Source organism: Panicum virgatum, chromosome 1K, assembly GCF_016808335.1.
Source record: "Panicum virgatum strain AP13 chromosome 1K, P.virgatum_v5, whole genome shotgun sequence".
Taxonomy (NCBI): Eukaryota; Viridiplantae; Streptophyta; class Magnoliopsida; order Poales; family Poaceae; genus Panicum; species Panicum virgatum.
This window is the reverse complement of record NC_053136.1, coordinates 44,586,798-44,603,329: the sequence shown is the minus strand read 5'-3', so window position 1 is coordinate 44,603,329 and position 16,532 is coordinate 44,586,798. Positions and strand designations below refer to the sequence as shown.

The window sequence follows — 16,532 nt, the reverse complement described above, 5'->3', positions numbered from 1 at the left end:
ACCACAAAGCTAACATAATGTTCTGGTAGGTGATTTTTTTTTCTAACGGCATCCTTAGCAGTGCTTTTGAGTTAGCTGTTTATTGTGAGCTTTTCACAAGAATCTTCGATTAACAGTTTTAGAGTAGCAAGCCATTTATGCCTCGGTGGTGCTTGCCTATAATAATTTCCCCCTTCGTACTGCATGAAGAGATTATTTTTCTTTCATCTTTTGTGTTCATCGTTTATGCTATGCACTTTGCTGCTATGTGTTTATATCTATGTTTGCTTCAGTTTACCTACTATTTATCTACTGGCATGGGGTTGCACAGGGATCCGTATTTGGTCCTGACTATTTATCTAATGATATTGCACAGAATCCATATTTGATACTGATAGGTCCTAGTCGTGCCTTTGTGATGAATGAGTCTGTGATCATTGAGGCTGAGCTAAAAGTAAGGCAAATGTTAGGAGTCACATGTGTGAATGACAGTCAAATCAACACAAGAGGTGGAACAATTTTTTTGTTACGGAACAACTTTTTTGTTACTGGAATAAAATTTTAATTATTCCACAACAAAAAAAATTGTTTTGGTAACAAAAAAATATTCTAACAACAAAACATGAGTGAGCCGATTTTAGACCGAAAACACAAAATTCTAGAAAAAGTGGCCTGCTATAACAGCTCCACTCGGGGTCACACGTGTGATCCCGGGCAACTCTCAAAAGTGAAGGGTCCTGATGATGAAGACATGCACGTATTCGCTCAGGCCGGCAAAATTAAAAAAAATCACCGTTTGGTGTCGCGGAGATTACATTCGAAGGCCGATGTGGTATGACACTGAGTTATGAAGTTGGAGCACTTGCATGGGTGGAGGCCACAATATTTATCCGAGTCATTGATGGCACATGGCCAGTTGGTTTTCATGGTCAATTTGCTGCCCGCACCGCATCTTGTAGAAATGAAATCATGCTCAGTATTTCAGTTTAACGGCGATGACTTGACTACTACGGGTTTTGATGGCAACATGATACATTTGCGCCATGCTGTTTCCGTCGGAACTTCGGAACGGCTGGTGGTATCTTTACAAGGCTTGGAAAGGTGACACGGAAAAGATGGAAGGGTACGTGGTATTCAACCCGGAGATGTCAGGTAGAAGCTGTGGTTATCTTAAGGTTGTTGGCCCGTGTAATGTGGGGGGTACTTGTCGCCTGGTCGCGTATGCGGCCTGCGCGTGAGGAGCTGATGTCTGATTCGCAGATGCAATTGTGTTTCTGAGATGCTCAATGTACGGATGCTGCTCAGCAGAGATCTTCCTGCCCTCGCCGATTCGCCAGCTGCCCCGTCCACATCTCGCTGCTGCTTGCAGGCTACAGAAAACAGAATATTTTTCTTTTTAAAAAAAACAGAAAACAGAAGACTTGCATCCATCAACGGCAAAGCCAGGCACCCCTTGTAAAGTTTGGTTTATTTTAATATTTATTACATATAACCAGTAGACTAGTAGAGGAGTTAACCCCTCCTGTTTTTATTTTTTTTGTTGAAAAAAAGGCAGGCAAATCCTAGAGGCGGTGCCAGGGCGCGCTACCCGGCCCACTCCCGCGGCCCACACTCGCACTTTGTGAGCTCGCCGCAGGATTCAGTGGATCAGGCGTGCACTCTCTGTGCGCTCGCTGCAGGATTCATTGGCCAGCGGGCGTCCGGCTTCCGGCCGGCGTGCGCGAGCTGGCTCGCCGTCGCCGTCGCCGCCGCAGGGCAAATAGGAACAATCTCTGGACTGATCGGAGAGAGCGAGACAGCAAGAGGGCCGGTCGGCATCGCCTACCTGCCGCGCCCTGCGCGCGTCAGCGTTCATGTGCGTGTGGTGTACGGCCCTAATCAAGCCCGGCGGTGCGGCGGCACATGCCGTAACAGTAACCTGACGGCGCGGCGCCGCGGGGCTCGGGCGCCTGGACCACGGAAGGGGGAAGGGGCTCGGTCCACGCGGCCGCCATGGCGCCATTACCTCCCTGCGCCTACCCGCGGCTTCCGGGCCGCCGCCCAGCGCATTGGAGTCAGGAATTTATTTTTTTTATTATTAAAGGAGGATAAATCATGCTAATTTATATAAAAATTTTATTAAAATTCAAATTTTCAATATAAATTTAAGAGTCAAGGGGGGCCAGGCCCCTGCCCGCCCCCACCCCTGTCTACGCCCCTGCCGTCAGCTGCAGCTGGTTCTACGAACTGCTGGTGCATGCGAGACTAAGATCTTGTTTAGTTGCAGGTTGTAAAGTTTTTGAAATGATATCTTTTTATATTTGAAGTACTAAATATAGATTAATCACAAAATAAATTACAGAACTCGTCTGTAAATCGCGAGACGAATCTAATGAGCCTAATTAATCCGTCATTAGAGGTTGTTTACTGTAGCATTAATGTAGCAATTTAGCGTCTAATTACGACCTAATTAGGTTCATTAGATTCGTCTCACGATTTACAGGTAAACTGTGCAATGCGTTTTTTATTTCGTCTAGATTTAAATCTCCATGCAGGTGCCGGAAAAAAATAGAATTTTGAACTTTGCAATAAACAAGGAGCAATGACAACGAGGAGAACGAAACGAAATGAAAGCACGAGCGAGGTGTCTTTTCCTCGAAGCAAAGGAGCGAGGGAGAGGATCCAGAGGGGACCCGGCCGTTTAATTTGTACTGTACTCGCGTTAAGGTAGTACAATTAACTACATACGCCGCAGCAACCAACCGCAGATTATTTCACATTGCATCCCAAGGCCGGCGTCAATACTACGTTAATTTCGTAGAACACACACAGTGAGTGCGCGTGAGAGAGACATCATCTTTTTTTGGGTCGCCGGTTCCCTTCTCGTCAAAAGGTACAGGATCCGCGTGGCACGTATACATTGGCACGTTTATCTCAATGTCTTCATCATCACTAGCTCGCCACCTTCAGGATTACCCTCTACTCAACTGTGAATGTGAAGTACATCGGGAGTCTTCTTTCTCGACCTCTCCAGATCTCCACAGTAGAGAGCGGCGACCGGAGGGCAAATTCCCATTTCCTCCGTTGATTCGCCGTCTTCCTCGTATCTGATGCCCTCGCCGGCGTCGCAGTAGGAGGGAGGCCGGTTGAATCGACGGCGGATTTGAGTTCCCTTGTATATAGCTAGCTATATAGTAAGGTTAGGGTTACGGTGGCGCATCTCCGATGGCTGCCGGTGCTTTTGCTGTCCCTAAGCGCCGTGGGAGGGTGCAAGTGTCGTAGATTTGGTGAAGATGTCGGCGAATCTGCAACACCTTCCTTCAGCGATGCTCCAGGAAGAATAAAGGAAGAGCTTGCTGGATTTGGACTTGCGAGTGTTTCAGATCCCGACCGGTTCTTCTACTGTCCCTCCCTTGTCCTCGTCAGCGCTGGTGCGGGCGTTTATGACGGAGAACTTTGGAGGTTTGTTTACCAACTTGAGAAATCGGGTTGGTGTTTAGATCCCACCTTCTCTGGTGGTTTGCATCCCCTTTTGGGTGTCTTCTTTTCCGGCGTGTTGGGGTTGATGCTGCCTGCGGCGTCAGTTCTCTTCTTCACCATTGAAGAGATGGCCTACGGCCATCTTCCTCGGTCTATACATTCATCGACTTCATGGCATGTTGGATTCCCCAACATGCTACTCTTGGTGCCATTTTAAAACTTTGAAGTTGCTTCGTCGGGATGGTGGACGGCTTCAGTGCGTCTTCTCCGGCCGCCGGCGACAAGCACAACCAAGAGCTTCTTACAAGGACTTGTGTGCAATTCTATTTTCTTTCATGGATGTCTTTATAAGTTGTACGATGTAAACTATCAGATTTTTCTGTGAAATATAATCCCAGTTTCTCAAAAAAAACTGTGAATGTGAAGTACGTGCATGATGCTTAACACATGAGTATTTAGATATTTGTATAAAAACTAGCACACACGTGCACCCACACACAAAATACATAAATAAATAAAAAATAAAAAATGGTGCCCAAGTAAGCTCAAATCTCTTTAGCACACTGGTTTAGATGCAAAATTTGAAATTTTAAAAGTGTCACATCGAATGTTGCGGTCCTATATGGAGAATTAAATATAGATGAAATAAAAAATTAATTGCACAGTTTGCTTGTAAATTGCGAGACGAATCTAATTATGTTGTGATTAGATACTAAACTGCTACAGTAACATATGCTCTAATGACAAATTAATTAGACTTAATAAATTCATCTCGTAGTTTACAGATGGATTATATAATTTATTTTGTAATTAGTCAATATTTAATATTTCAAATGTGCACCGGAATATTTAATACAACATTTAATTAAACAAGGCCAGTAAACTTGAGCATCTTATCCTCGTTATAAGAGCATAGTACAAATAACATAGCGGGGAAAGAACAGATGTGCTCATTTTTTTTTTGGTTAAAAGAAAAAAAATCTTCTTTTCACCTCAACACATACTCACTACTACTAGTGCCGCCGATGAAACCATACCACATACTACCACAGGTAGTATCCTGCTGCTAATAAAAAAAAACGCAGCCCCAGGGGGGGTTTAACTGATCCCACCTTCTTTCATTAAGAGAAAGTGACTATGGCTTCTTCTGGCCGCGAAAAAACTCACAAATTCTGGCTCATGCCCGAGAGGGCCAAATCTTTTGGCGAGTACAACGAGAAATTTTTTTTCCCCACAAACAGAAATTCATTCTGAGCTGGCCAACTCGCCCAACCTTTCGCCCGGTCGCTGCTAATCACCTGGCAATCACAAATTAGAGCAACCGACCCTGCGATTCGCGCGCGCCAGTTCCCGCCCTTTACACGCACGTATAGACGCCGGGACACGTGGACCATCTCCCGCGCCGCCCGGCTCCCGGGGCCCGCAGCTCCTTCGTCGACCTCACACCTGGGTGCTAGGTGGGGCCCCCGCCCATCTGACGATCTCATCCCTCCCGGCCTCGCCTCCGTCGACATCTCGCGCTCTCGGATCAGTATTTAAGCTCCTCCTCCCGGGCCTCTGCTCCTTTGCGAACGGATCTCTTCCTCCTCCTCCTCCTCCTCCTCCTCCCTCCGGCGTCCGAGTCTAATAGGCGGCTACAGATCATCATCCGGTCCACGCGGACGCGCGCGTCTCCGGCCGCGCGTGCCCACCGATGGCGGGCGCCACCGTGTGCGCCATGTGCGGCGACGTTGGCTTCCCCGACAAGCTCTTCCGCTGCGCGCGCTGCCGCCGCCGCTACCAGCACTCGTACGCTCTCGCCGGCCGAACCTTACTATCCTATATACGGTTGAATCCAGAGCTCGCTCCCTTTACCGGCCGGACTAACCATTTTCGATTCGCTCATTTCGATGCATGCGTGCACGCACGCGCAGCTACTGCACCAACTACTACGGCGACGCGGGCGCGGGCGTCTGCGACTGGTGCCTCAGCGACGACGTCGTCGGCAGCGGGAAGAAGCGGCCGCACATCTCGTCGTCGGCGTCGTCGGGGTGCAGCAAGCAGCAGCAGCAGGAGGCGGCGGCGCAAGCCAGGAGCAGCGAGCAGCAGCCGCCGTTCCCGCCCAGCGGGTGCGGCAAGGGAGCCGGCAAGGTGGTCACCGGCGGCGAGCACGAGGGTGGCCGGCGACCCCGCAGGTACAAGCTCCTCAAGGACGTGCTGTGCTAGCGAGCTGCCCGGCTACCTACTAGCAGGCGGCCCGGCGTGCTCGGATTTACAATGCTCGGTAATTAGACAGGTAAAACTAGATTAGCTCGCTCTAGATGGTTCGATCTTTTTTTTTACCATGCATCCTTCTACGAGTGCTTGTGCCTTATGAGGGACTGGTTATGCATGTGTATAAGCTAGCTGCTGCCTTTGCCGAGACTCTTCTTCATCACATGCGTGTTGTGTTTGAGTTTGAGGTGGTTAGCACAGCATGTCATCGTCAAATGCGCTTGATCTTGCGTATCAGCAACTCATGATCAGCCAAGGGGCGGCACTTGCTTCCGTAAGATCAATCTGCATGCCGTCCGGGAAACCATGCGTTCTTATTTTGACTAGCCGGTGTGGTCGATGTGACGAAAGTGTTTTAATTTTACTAGTAGCTTAGGCCATAACCAAAGCACACTTCACCTACCCCTAAAGTAAAAGGAAAAAAGAAGAAGAAGAAGATGGACGTCTCAATCGAACCTAGGAGTCTTGCTCTTGCAGTACGCATGGGTTAGAACGAATAAAATGCTTGCGGAGATTCTTTTATTCAGGGGCAAGGATGCTAGTGTTCCTGTTGACACTGTGTCTGTACATGGTACCCATGCCATGCGTAGTAGTACTCCTTTCATCAGTCTCCTCCACGTCGATGAGATCTGGAAAACTCTGGAAGGTGGTCGGCTGACGGCAGTTGCTTGGCGCCGGTGGTGCCGCCTCTGGTGGTGGTGAGCTGCTGGACGGATCGGATGGATTCAGCCTGCACGCACAACGATCGACGCCATGGGAGATTGGGAGTGGCCGACACGCCCCATGTCGAAGCATGCCTGAAAGCCCCACTCCTGCAGCTAGCTAGCGAGAGCATCGCGATCGGGTTGCAGAGATCTTTGTGCAGTGAGCGCGCGAAACAATCCACCCATGAAACGCCACTCGCGGCGTTTCCCCTTGATGGTCCATCAATCCGTCTGACGGGCCAATCTGTCTGATGGTCAGCAGTGCCATGATAGCGCCATATGATAAACGAACGGTTTGTGCTCTGCCATGCAGCAGGCCTCTGATGGTCTCTTTGTTCAGGCATGTGAACCTTGTCTGATTAAGTACGGAGCGGGTCTTAAATTCTTAATTGCCTCGCTGGGTCGGATTATTAGCTGGTGGAGGAGATGTATGTATGAATTCGGTTTCTTCATAAATCGATTGGTGGGAACTGATGAATACTTTCCCTTAAGTTATCCACAGGCTTCAGTTTCAGGGGATTGAAGTCTGAATTTTTGTGTGTATTGGACGAACCTAGCTCCTAGCGGAATGATGATGGGTGAAATCCAAGCGTGTTAACTTTTAAGCTAGGGGGCATTTGCATTGGATGATGGGACTGGGACAGGATGGGATATCTTCCCACTAGCTAGGGAATGCTTTGATCTCATTCATGATGCATGTATCTATCGATCTCTTTTGAGGCACATGCATGCTATAATCAACTCGATTATTAGTATAAAGTATATATGTGCGCTGATGTTTACAATAAGACTCGGGAGTAGGTGCTTTAATTTATAGGGAACGTATCAGGTGTAAACCAATCTTTCTGTGCAAACTATGAAAACTTCAATCTGAGTCATTAGATCAACATCTAAGGGGTATGGGAGATTGTGTAATTTTACAATCTGAACCCGCCCTTGGATTGATTAATCACACTTTTTCAAATCTCCCCTCCCACCTCTCTGTGCCTCTCCCCTTGGATGTTGATCTGATGACCTAGATTGAAGTTTCCATAGTTTGCACGAAGAGGTTTGTTTGCATCTGATATGTGTTTATACTAGGACACAAAAAAGAGGGCTAGCTGATGCATCCACATGACATGCATGCACCAGAGACAAAGAGCATGTGTGGTCACCATACTGCTCCATCATGCGTTGACCCTACCATATATATATATGTTAACGAAGATCCAAGTGCTTTGCAATTAGTTGCCAACCGTGTCCGTTCATCGATCGTTTCAGTCTTTGCAGCTTAGCGGTAACGAGGCGCGCGGCCGGCCAGGTTCGCTTTGCATGCATGCGTCGAAAGCTGCGGGAGGCGAACGGCCGGCGGCGTGGTCTGCCCGCCGCCGGTGGCGCGGCGGCCGCCACCGCCTTGGTTCCCGCCGCAACGCGCGGGTAACGACGAGCACACTGCGCGCGCACCCTGCACCACCATTCTTCGTTCATTGGCAGGCGAGGTGACATTTGCTCTCGCGCCCTGCTAGATTCGGAGATTTCAGAAATAAGCGAGCGACAGGCAAGTGTGCGACTTAAGGTTTCCAAGATTAGTGGACAAGTGAGGATGAGATTTGCGTGCAGCCTGCTGTATGGTACCATCTCTCCTGCTAGAGTCGATCTGTCTGGACCATGACGTCTCGTGTCGAACGTATACAGTGTGTGGACCGTGGCGCGTGTGCGGCAGCGTTCGCGTCTGCTCGGTCGTCTACTGGCAAGCTGGCCGGCTACTTGAACTTTCCAGTTCCGTCGTCGTCCGTCCGAGGAGACAGTACCACTACGGGTCTCTCAGCTAGGGTCAAATTAACTGGCAAACTGCCGGATGCATGGATACTCTGCATGGTTGACGGTCCATGCATTTCAGCATTTGCCCTGTCATCTGTGGTCGAGAGGAGATGCATGGGCGGGCTGTATTAGAGCAAGGTATTGAACAAGACAGCAAAGCTGCAGTACGAAAAAAAAAATGTGAGAGGTAGTATATTAGTAGATGGCTACCGGTGGCAAACGGATGGGGAATACAAGCATGTTTTGACAGATTGGGCCAGAATTTACCCAGTGGGCCGCAATTTGAAAATGCTTCTGAACTGGACGTGTCCACGATAAGCGCATATTTGTCTTCACCTGGGCTCTTTCATACGACTAACTAACCTGGGCCCTGGTTACTCATGCACACATGCTAGAACCCAATTATAAATTTAGGCCTATAATTCCAAGTCCAGCCTTTATTAAGCCCAACCCAAAACGCTTCTCCAGATCAATCTGGCTCCTAACCTGTTCGCGCCGGCGCCGTGGTGTGGTCCTCTCCCTCTCCCGTGCGGCGTGGCCGCAACCCGCGTTGACCTCTCGTCTCCGTCCGACGCCGTCCTCCCTCCGTAACTGGCATCCGCCTCCTCGTAGTCAGGGTCGTCGAGGAGGGTTACCGCCACCTCGCCGAAGGTCACCGCAGCGTCATCACGTCAGCTTTGCATCCTCGAGCGGCAGCGCTCGCTCGGACTCCGGCGATTTCGTCCAACTCCCAAGCCGCAGCCGCCTGCCTGGTTATATAGGCCCCTGCCACCTGGGACGAGACCTGCATCTTCGCTCAGTCTAGGCTAGGGATGCGGTGGCTTCGCTGCTGCAGCTGCCTCCGCCTGCCCATCCGGCGCGAGCGCGATTTTGGCGGGTGTCGCCATCCGGAGTCCGACCGAAGTCTCCCAGATGGCCAGATCTCATCGGCGGCGTAGAGGAGGGAACCGCCGCCGGCAGATCACAGCAATGCGCGGCGGGTGCTCCAACATTTGACATTAAGCACCTGCCCCTCTCTAATGCAAGTTTCGTTCCTATTTATGACAGCATCTGTACATTGCAGGATTTTCAGACATGCATGACGAAATTTGGTGCCCGTACTGATCCCGAGGAAAAGAACATAAGCCCACGGAAGGCATAGTGGCATGTAAGTCAATTACATAGCTTCCTTCCAACGTATCATTCCCATCTGAATTCCTTAAGCTACCATCATTGCTGATATCCTGCAATCTGCTGGTTTATTTTCCAACTAAGGTTTTTTTGTCACATTTTTTTTGAACTTTGGCTAACAATAAGTTTCAAAATCTTTAGTCTGGAGATACGGAAAATCGTTTGTGGAGTGGTATCATAAATCTGTTGAATTTTACAAGTACAGTGTGATTGAGAAATGAGAATATAGTGGCCAAAGGTATGCTGACATGTTCAAAACCGAAGCATTTCTTTTCCGGAAGGTAGTAGCTGTGTACCAACGTAACCACTGACAACTCCCCAATGTACCCATTTATTTTCCAAATCGACAATTGCTGTAGACCAGTTACGAGTATGTGGAATACTCTTCTTTTCCCTGGAAAAATGCAACTGGCACCGATGGCATATCTAGCTTGTGAGATCTCAGATCTACCATCACCATGCACGCTGGTAATGGTACTAGTACAATTTTCAATTTTTTTATTTGCAATGGTACGTAGATGGCACCTAGGGATGAAATCGAACGGGAACGGGCGGGAAAACCCCTCAACCATTTTCGTTTCTGTTTTTTATACCGGAAAACGGGAGCGGGAGCGGAATAGCCGGGTACGGGAGCGGAAACGGGATATAACGGACACGGCAACAGGCGGGAACCGGAAAATCTACCGGAATGTATTATTATTTAATCACCACTCGTTTTGCATGAATATAACACTAGATACTCCTTTACACAAGCTATTTTTCAAAAATATGATTAATATTTCTTATTTCCTACTATTAAACTGTGAAATATATGTATTGATGTTGAGAAATATGTATTGATGTTGAGAAACATGAGAGGATATATGGCGTGTTAATTTATTTTTTCCCCGGATTTTATAAATACGGAAAAAAAATAAGGGATTATCCCGGCTAAAAACGGGATCCCGCAAATACGGACGGGATACACCCTCTCCCGCTTTCCGTCTCATTTCCGTATTTTTTCGTAAATACGGAAACGGTCGGGATAAATATAGAAATACGGGCGGGACGGAACGGAATTTTTCTGTCCGTTTTCATCCTTAATGGCACCGTCGGTTCCAACAGTCATTCGCCTAACCGACGAACCCAGAGTTCTGAACTTTGGACTTCTCTTTAACTTCAGAGCTCTGTCACTGAGCTCTGTCACTATGTTAACGTGGATCTGGAGTTTTGCAGGAGCTGTGAAGAAAGGCCGTACCTAACAGTTTCGCTCACGAGGACCGAAATTGGCAAGCCAGACAGTCAGAGAGACAGGGCTTCTTCGGCCAACTGGACAAGGGATTTGCCAGCCATGAGCTACGAGATTCCAAATCCGCAATTGCAGACGTGCCTTCTCGATCAGTTTGCACAAAGCGATAAGGTAAACAACCATTGGAGCGTTTGCATTGTTAACAGCAGGCTGTGTCTGCCTGGCACGGCGCGATGCGTCATCTGAATAATGCGGAGGGCAGGACAGTAGGACAGGACACCTAATCCCTGCAAATTTTAATGGCTATGAGACGCTGATCATGGCCCAAAAGTGCTAACCACTGCATTACAAAAACGTGTGGGTGCTGCGAGTTCCAACTTGGCTGTTGTCACGGAATGGTAATGAAAATGCGAAAGATTCTCTCTGCTTCGTTAGAGTTTTGTAAATTGGGATGACTTCAGCATGACAAGAGCACAAAACCTTACATATTTGGTAAGACTTTGACTTGAAACAAAAACCTAAAAGAATGCTATAGTAGATGTTACGAACAAAAAAAAAGGAAAACAGAACTAGCATTAGCACTTACTGTTTGATCGCGGTTGATCAAAGGTGTATGGTCCTCAAACAAAGCTGTCGATGATGGTCAAAACACTTCTGCTACTCTATATCATGCAGTTGTCCTTTGGTACATCTGAAATTTGATCTCTTTTTTCTTTAGAAAGAAGTTTGATCTTATCATCACCATCAGAAGTTCAGAAAGCCTTAACGAAACAAACGGAAAGGAATACCATACTTGGCTCAAATTCGTATTCAGTAATAAAAAGAAAAGGTACCCAAAAGGTTGTTCCTAATTACCATCAGAAGTTCAGAAAGCCTCAATGAAACAAACGGAAAGGAATACCATACTTGACTCAAATTCATATTCAGTAGTAAAAAAAAAGGTACCCAAAAGGTTGTTCCTAATTATATGCTGAAGTCGTTGCCACCGAAGGCAGCTGTACTATCATATTGTCGTGGTTTTTCAATTGCTGTACCTGATGCAAACGTAATGGGTTTACTAATCCTGCGCTCACCGACTTCAAAATGAAGAGTGCTCATTTGGTCCACGTCACCATCGCCGCCTCGAACTGTCTAGAATGGCAGGCAAAGCTGATTGGACAGGCAGGCCGCGAAAAAGAGCACCGATCACGATGGATGAGAGTTCCCAGCATTGCGAGCAATGATTATCAGCCACACGACTTACTCCAAAAGAACAAAACCCCTCCGAGCTAACCACCACCGTCATCCACGCCTCTCAGAAAATGAAATCTTATTGTCATGATCTACATCGACGTGAAACAGTCAGTCATGCTAAAAGTGCTAAACCTTTCATCGATCTCTCATGTTGGCGCATCAGCAAAAGAAACGGGAACATTCATCTGCAACGCAACTCTTGATGAGCTTTCGTTTGCTGAATGACCAGCGAATGAATTTCCAAGCATTTGCAAGACCATAGCATGACTTCTAAATTTCAGAAAAACAGACACAAGCCCCTAAATGGGCGTGGAGATAACGTATCCTCCAAATGACAGGCCATCCGACACTTGCAGCCGTTTAAATGTACGATTAACAAAGTACTTAAGCTCTAAATGAGATAACATATCCTCCAATTAGGGCGTTTAGTATTGTCATTAGCTCGTAGCCATGGCGTATCATCACCTCACATGGACGCTGCACAACTACTTCATAATGGCAACAGACATCTGAACAAAAGCATGGTGCGCGTGACCAGACCGGGCCGGGCTAGTGCCAATCATGGAACGAGCCAGTACTACCCTAAACGTAATTAAAATGTTTCCAGCGATTATCCACGCCGCCCAGAGTACTCTAATCCACAAGTTGAGGCCGCCCAGTAAGCCGTGCCGCGCCAGGGGGCGGTGCTGCGTGTATAAAAGGGGCCTGGGCAGAGTGGACTTGCCGCATCAGCGTAGCAGGCAACAGCAATCTCGAGGAGCAGGTAGTAGAGCGCTAAGCTTCCGGTGCGTGGAGCGAATAGCGGAAGCGGAAGCGAAGATGGTGAAGCTCGCGTTCGGGAGCGTCGGCGACTCCTTCAGCGCCACCTCCATCAAGGCCTACGTGGCCGAGTTCATCGCCACCTTGCTCTTCGTCTTCGCCGGCGTCGGTTCCGCCATCGCCTACGGTGAGTTGAGAGTTCAACTGTTCCGGCGGCGACGATCTTGAAGCGTGCCGTGGCCACTTCGACTTTTGCGTAGCTCGGCCTCTGTGCATGCTGGTCAATTACTTACTCGACGTGGATGCACGTGCAGGGCAACTGACCCATGGCGGCGCGCTCGACCCTGCCGGCCTGGTGGCGATCGCGATCGCCCACGCGCTGGCCCTCTTCGTCGGCGTCTCCATCGCCGCCAACATCTCCGGCGGCCACCTGAACCCCGCCGTGACCTTCGGCCTCGCCGTCGGCGGCCACATCACCATCCTCACCGGCCTCTTCTACTGGGTCGCCCAGCTGCTCGGCGCCTCCGTGGCGTGCCTGCTCCTCAAGTTCGTCACCCACGGCAAGGCCATCCCGACCCACGGCGTCGCCGGCATCAGCGCGCTGGAGGGCGTGGTGTTCGAGATCATCATCACCTTCGCGCTCGTCTACACCGTGTACGCCACCGCCGCCGACCCCAAGAAGGGCTCCCTCGGCACCATCGCCCCCATCGCCATCGGCTTCATCGTCGGCGCCAACATCCTCGCCGCCGGGCCCTTCAGCGGCGGCTCCATGAACCCCGCTCGCTCCTTCGGCCCCGCCGTCGCCGCGGGCAACTTCGCCGGCAACTGGGTCTACTGGGTCGGTCCGCTCATCGGCGGTGGCCTCGCTGGCCTCATCTACGGCGACGTGTTCATCGGCGGCTCCTACCAGCAGGTCGCCGACCAGGACTACGCCTAAGTCCGATGGACTCAACCGATCGAGTGCAGCGTTTCAGTGTCTCAATCGTCGTTTGCTTTGCTCTTCACCACGTCACATGGTGACAAATTTGTATTTACGAATGATGTGTCGTCCATGGTTCTTCTGTTCATTTCCCTTTTCTTTTTTGTTAAATCGATGTAAAGATCTCATCCGATCTGCGGTTCTTGTCTTTCAAGGTAAAAGATGTGTTTACTTTTTAATTCTTTCTTTTATTATGCAATGAATCTCTGGTTCAATTTCAGTTTTCAGCCATGTCTGAAATCCAAATTGTGACGGAACGCAACGATGCCAGCAACTGGTCCTGCGCAAACTTCCATTTTACGGGCGCGCCTTCGGCCTTTTAAACTAGCAACAGGCCTGCCAGTTTTGTCTGGAATTCTTGAATCGCACACGATAAAGAAGAACAACACCGAGACAAGTTTGCAACCATGGCGTCCGGCGTGGTGGTCTGCTGCTTGCAGCCGCAGTTCTCACCGTCGGCGATCCGGTCGTACCTCGAAGAGTTCATCTCCAGTTCCCCACCTTCCTCTTCATGTTCGCCACTGCCGACTCCGCCGTCTCTGCTCATCCATCAAACGCCGCCCCTGATCTCCTCTGTCCTCTGAAGCTTTAGGCGCTGTTTAGTTTCCAAAAAAATTTCCACAGTAATCGTAACATCGAATATTTGGACACATGTATGAAACATCTAATGCAGTTGAAAAAATAATTAATTATATAGTTTAATTGATTAGGACGAGTCGATTTTTTAAGCCTAATTAGTACATAATTTGATATTAATTATCAAATAACAACGAAATGTGCTACAGTACCAAAATCCAAACCTTTTCGCGAATTAAACAGCATTACACAACTGCTCTCGCCGAACTCACTGTCTGTTTCTTGAATTTTTTTTATGCGCCCTGCAGGTATGCTCACGCCGGACTCGACATCTGACACCTCATCCCTGGTGACCACCCCAGGCGTTCGAGGTTCTCACTGCGGACGACGCCAACCCCGCCGTCACGTTCGCCTTCGCCATCCGCGGCCACATTGCCGTGCCAAAGCCAAACTGCCAATCGCGCCGTCCTCTACCGCGCGCGCCGCGCAGTTGCTCGGCGGCGCCTCCGCCTGCCTCGTCGTCCATAGTCCACACCCTCTCCGCCGGCCAGGTACCGAGATCCGTGACCGCGCAACCGTCCTCGGTCCTCCCATCACGTCAGCATAGCGGGCACTTCTCCCGTGAACGAATCTGACGACGTATCTCTGAGCATTCCATTCCATGTGTCGTATGCCAACACGCCGGTGGCCGAAAATCTTCACGCAGGCCGTGCCGATGACGAGGGTCGCCGCGGACATGGCCGGGCTCGGCGCGCTGGTCGTGGAGGTGGCGGCGACGTTCATGGTGGTGTGCACGGTGCCCGCGGCGTGCGACGGCCACGGGGTCGGTGGCGATCGGGCTGGTGACGGTCGCGTGCGCCCTCGAAAAGGATATACATCGCGCGCGCTATAAATGATGGATCCATTGCCTGAAACATTCCAGTGTGATTGATCGTATAAATTGGACCCATTATCTCTTTCCACCTGTTGTTACGTGGCCCAAGGTAAGATTAAACTATCAAATGAGTGGAAGGCTCCTGTTATTTTCATGGAAGGCTGCTGCGCTATAAATGTAAAGTTGTTGGTACTCGTGGAGGGCCGTAAGATTGTTGATACTTTTAATGGTGACAACCAAATTTTATTGCTTTCTCGTTCCGATTTTTTCTGCTTTTTCTTCTTCCGTTGCTAGTTTCATTTTCTCCGCTCTACTTTTCTCTTCCATTACACTTACTCTTCTATCCATTCTTACAAATCTTTTTAGTCTTATTATTTTATTCTTTTCTCCTCTTATTTACTTACTTATTTCTTCTTCTACTCTTAGAAGTTGTTTTCTTTATTTTATAACCATACCATTCTCTCTTCTTTTCTTGCATGTACACAAATTCATAATTGACTCTTTAAAAAAAATGTGTCTCACACGTTCTTTATTTTTTTATTCTCTTTCATGTTTTCTTTTACATTATTTTTTCCTTCCACTTTTTCTTCCATATTTTTCTTTCATTTTTTCTTCCATTATTTTTTTCTCCCTTTTAACATATTTTATCTTCTTTCTGTTTTTTGTACTTTTGTTTTCAGTTTTTCTCCCTTGAATTTTATGTTGTCTTCTTCCGTTAATAAGAATAAATTATTTCTTTTGCAGATTAAATTGTTTCATGATTTTGACTCATTTGTTTGCTTTGTAGATTAAATTTGTTCCGTGTGTTGATTCATTTGTTTGTGATTCATTTTTCATATCTATCCTATACAATCAAATGTTTGAGATGTATAATAGTTTGTTCGTTGTTGTACATTATTATGTGTTTGTTATATTTAATTTTTTGTTCATAAAATAATTATTTGTTCCCATGTTTTGAAATTAATTATTTAGTTCTGAAGATCTTGTCAAAGAAAGATAATGGTACATTTCAAATTTACGACAAGAAATATAATGGTGCAATCCAAATTTAATTTGGATGTTAGGTTTAATAGTTATAACTTTTTTTAAATTTGCATGCATATACATAATGTCATCTTTGTTTATTCTTTTATATGCATGCGTAGAATCTCTGTCCTATTTAGCTGACAGCATGCATGTACCAAATTTTTTATTCGTGATGTTCAACAGTGTACTATTATCTGTTCATCGGATTTAATGTTTTGTTCCCAAAGAGATATGTATTTGTTCGCAGTAGTCCATACGTTCAAGTTTTATCAAAATAATATTTAAAAATAAAATTCTGTAAATATAGTCAAGTGTGATCTTGACGAAAGAAATACAATGCTGCAATCGGAATTTAATTTGGATATTCTCTCTAGGATTTATGGATTTTTTTTGTTTCGAATATGTTTGCATGTGGATGATGTCATTGTTTTGTCTTATCTGCATGCGTATACATATATTTTTCTTTCTCCGTACCCAAACAGTAACTTTTGA

The 16,532-nt window shown here is 47.7% G+C and overlaps 2 protein-coding genes and 1 pseudogene across 2 annotated transcripts; all 3 read left to right on the top strand.

Moving 5' to 3' along the window:
• The first annotated feature begins 5,005 nt into the window (after positions 1-5,005).
• Positions 5,006-6,008, top strand: LOC120711582. The gene is made up of 2 exons (XM_039997172.1): positions 5,006-5,226; positions 5,352-6,008. The coding sequence occupies exons 1-2, from the start codon at positions 5,132-5,134 to the stop codon at positions 5,641-5,643; spliced, it is 387 nt and encodes a 128-aa protein (XP_039853106.1). The 5' UTR covers positions 5,006-5,131; the 3' UTR covers positions 5,644-6,008.
• A 6,528-nt stretch (positions 6,009-12,536) lies between these two features.
• On the top strand, positions 12,537-13,784 carry LOC120711579 (aquaporin TIP2-1). Its single transcript, XM_039997159.1, has 2 exons — positions 12,537-12,772; positions 12,900-13,784. Exons 1-2 carry the CDS (start codon positions 12,646-12,648, stop codon positions 13,520-13,522), a joined length of 750 nt encoding a protein of 249 aa, XP_039853093.1. The 5' UTR covers positions 12,537-12,645; the 3' UTR covers positions 13,523-13,784.
• A 187-nt stretch (positions 13,785-13,971) lies between these two features.
• On the top strand, positions 13,972-15,733 carry LOC120655699 (annotated as a pseudogene).
• The last annotated feature ends 799 nt before the right edge of the window (positions 15,734-16,532 follow it).

Bases quoted from the DNA above. Each gene is read 5' to 3' on its own strand.
- LOC120711582 (XM_039997172.1), top strand. From the start codon at position 5,132: ATGGCGGGCGCCACCGTGTGCGCCATGTGCGGCGACGTTGGCTTCCCC. The intron at 5,227-5,351 runs GTACGCTCTCGC...ACGCACGCGCAG, and splicing joins CGCCGCCGCTACCAGCACTC to CTACTGCACCAACTACTACG.
- LOC120711579 (XM_039997159.1), top strand. From the start codon at position 12,646: ATGGTGAAGCTCGCGTTCGGGAGCGTCGGCGACTCCTTCAGCGCCACC. The intron at 12,773-12,899 runs GTGAGTTGAGAG...ATGCACGTGCAG, and splicing joins CGGTTCCGCCATCGCCTACG to GGCAACTGACCCATGGCGGC.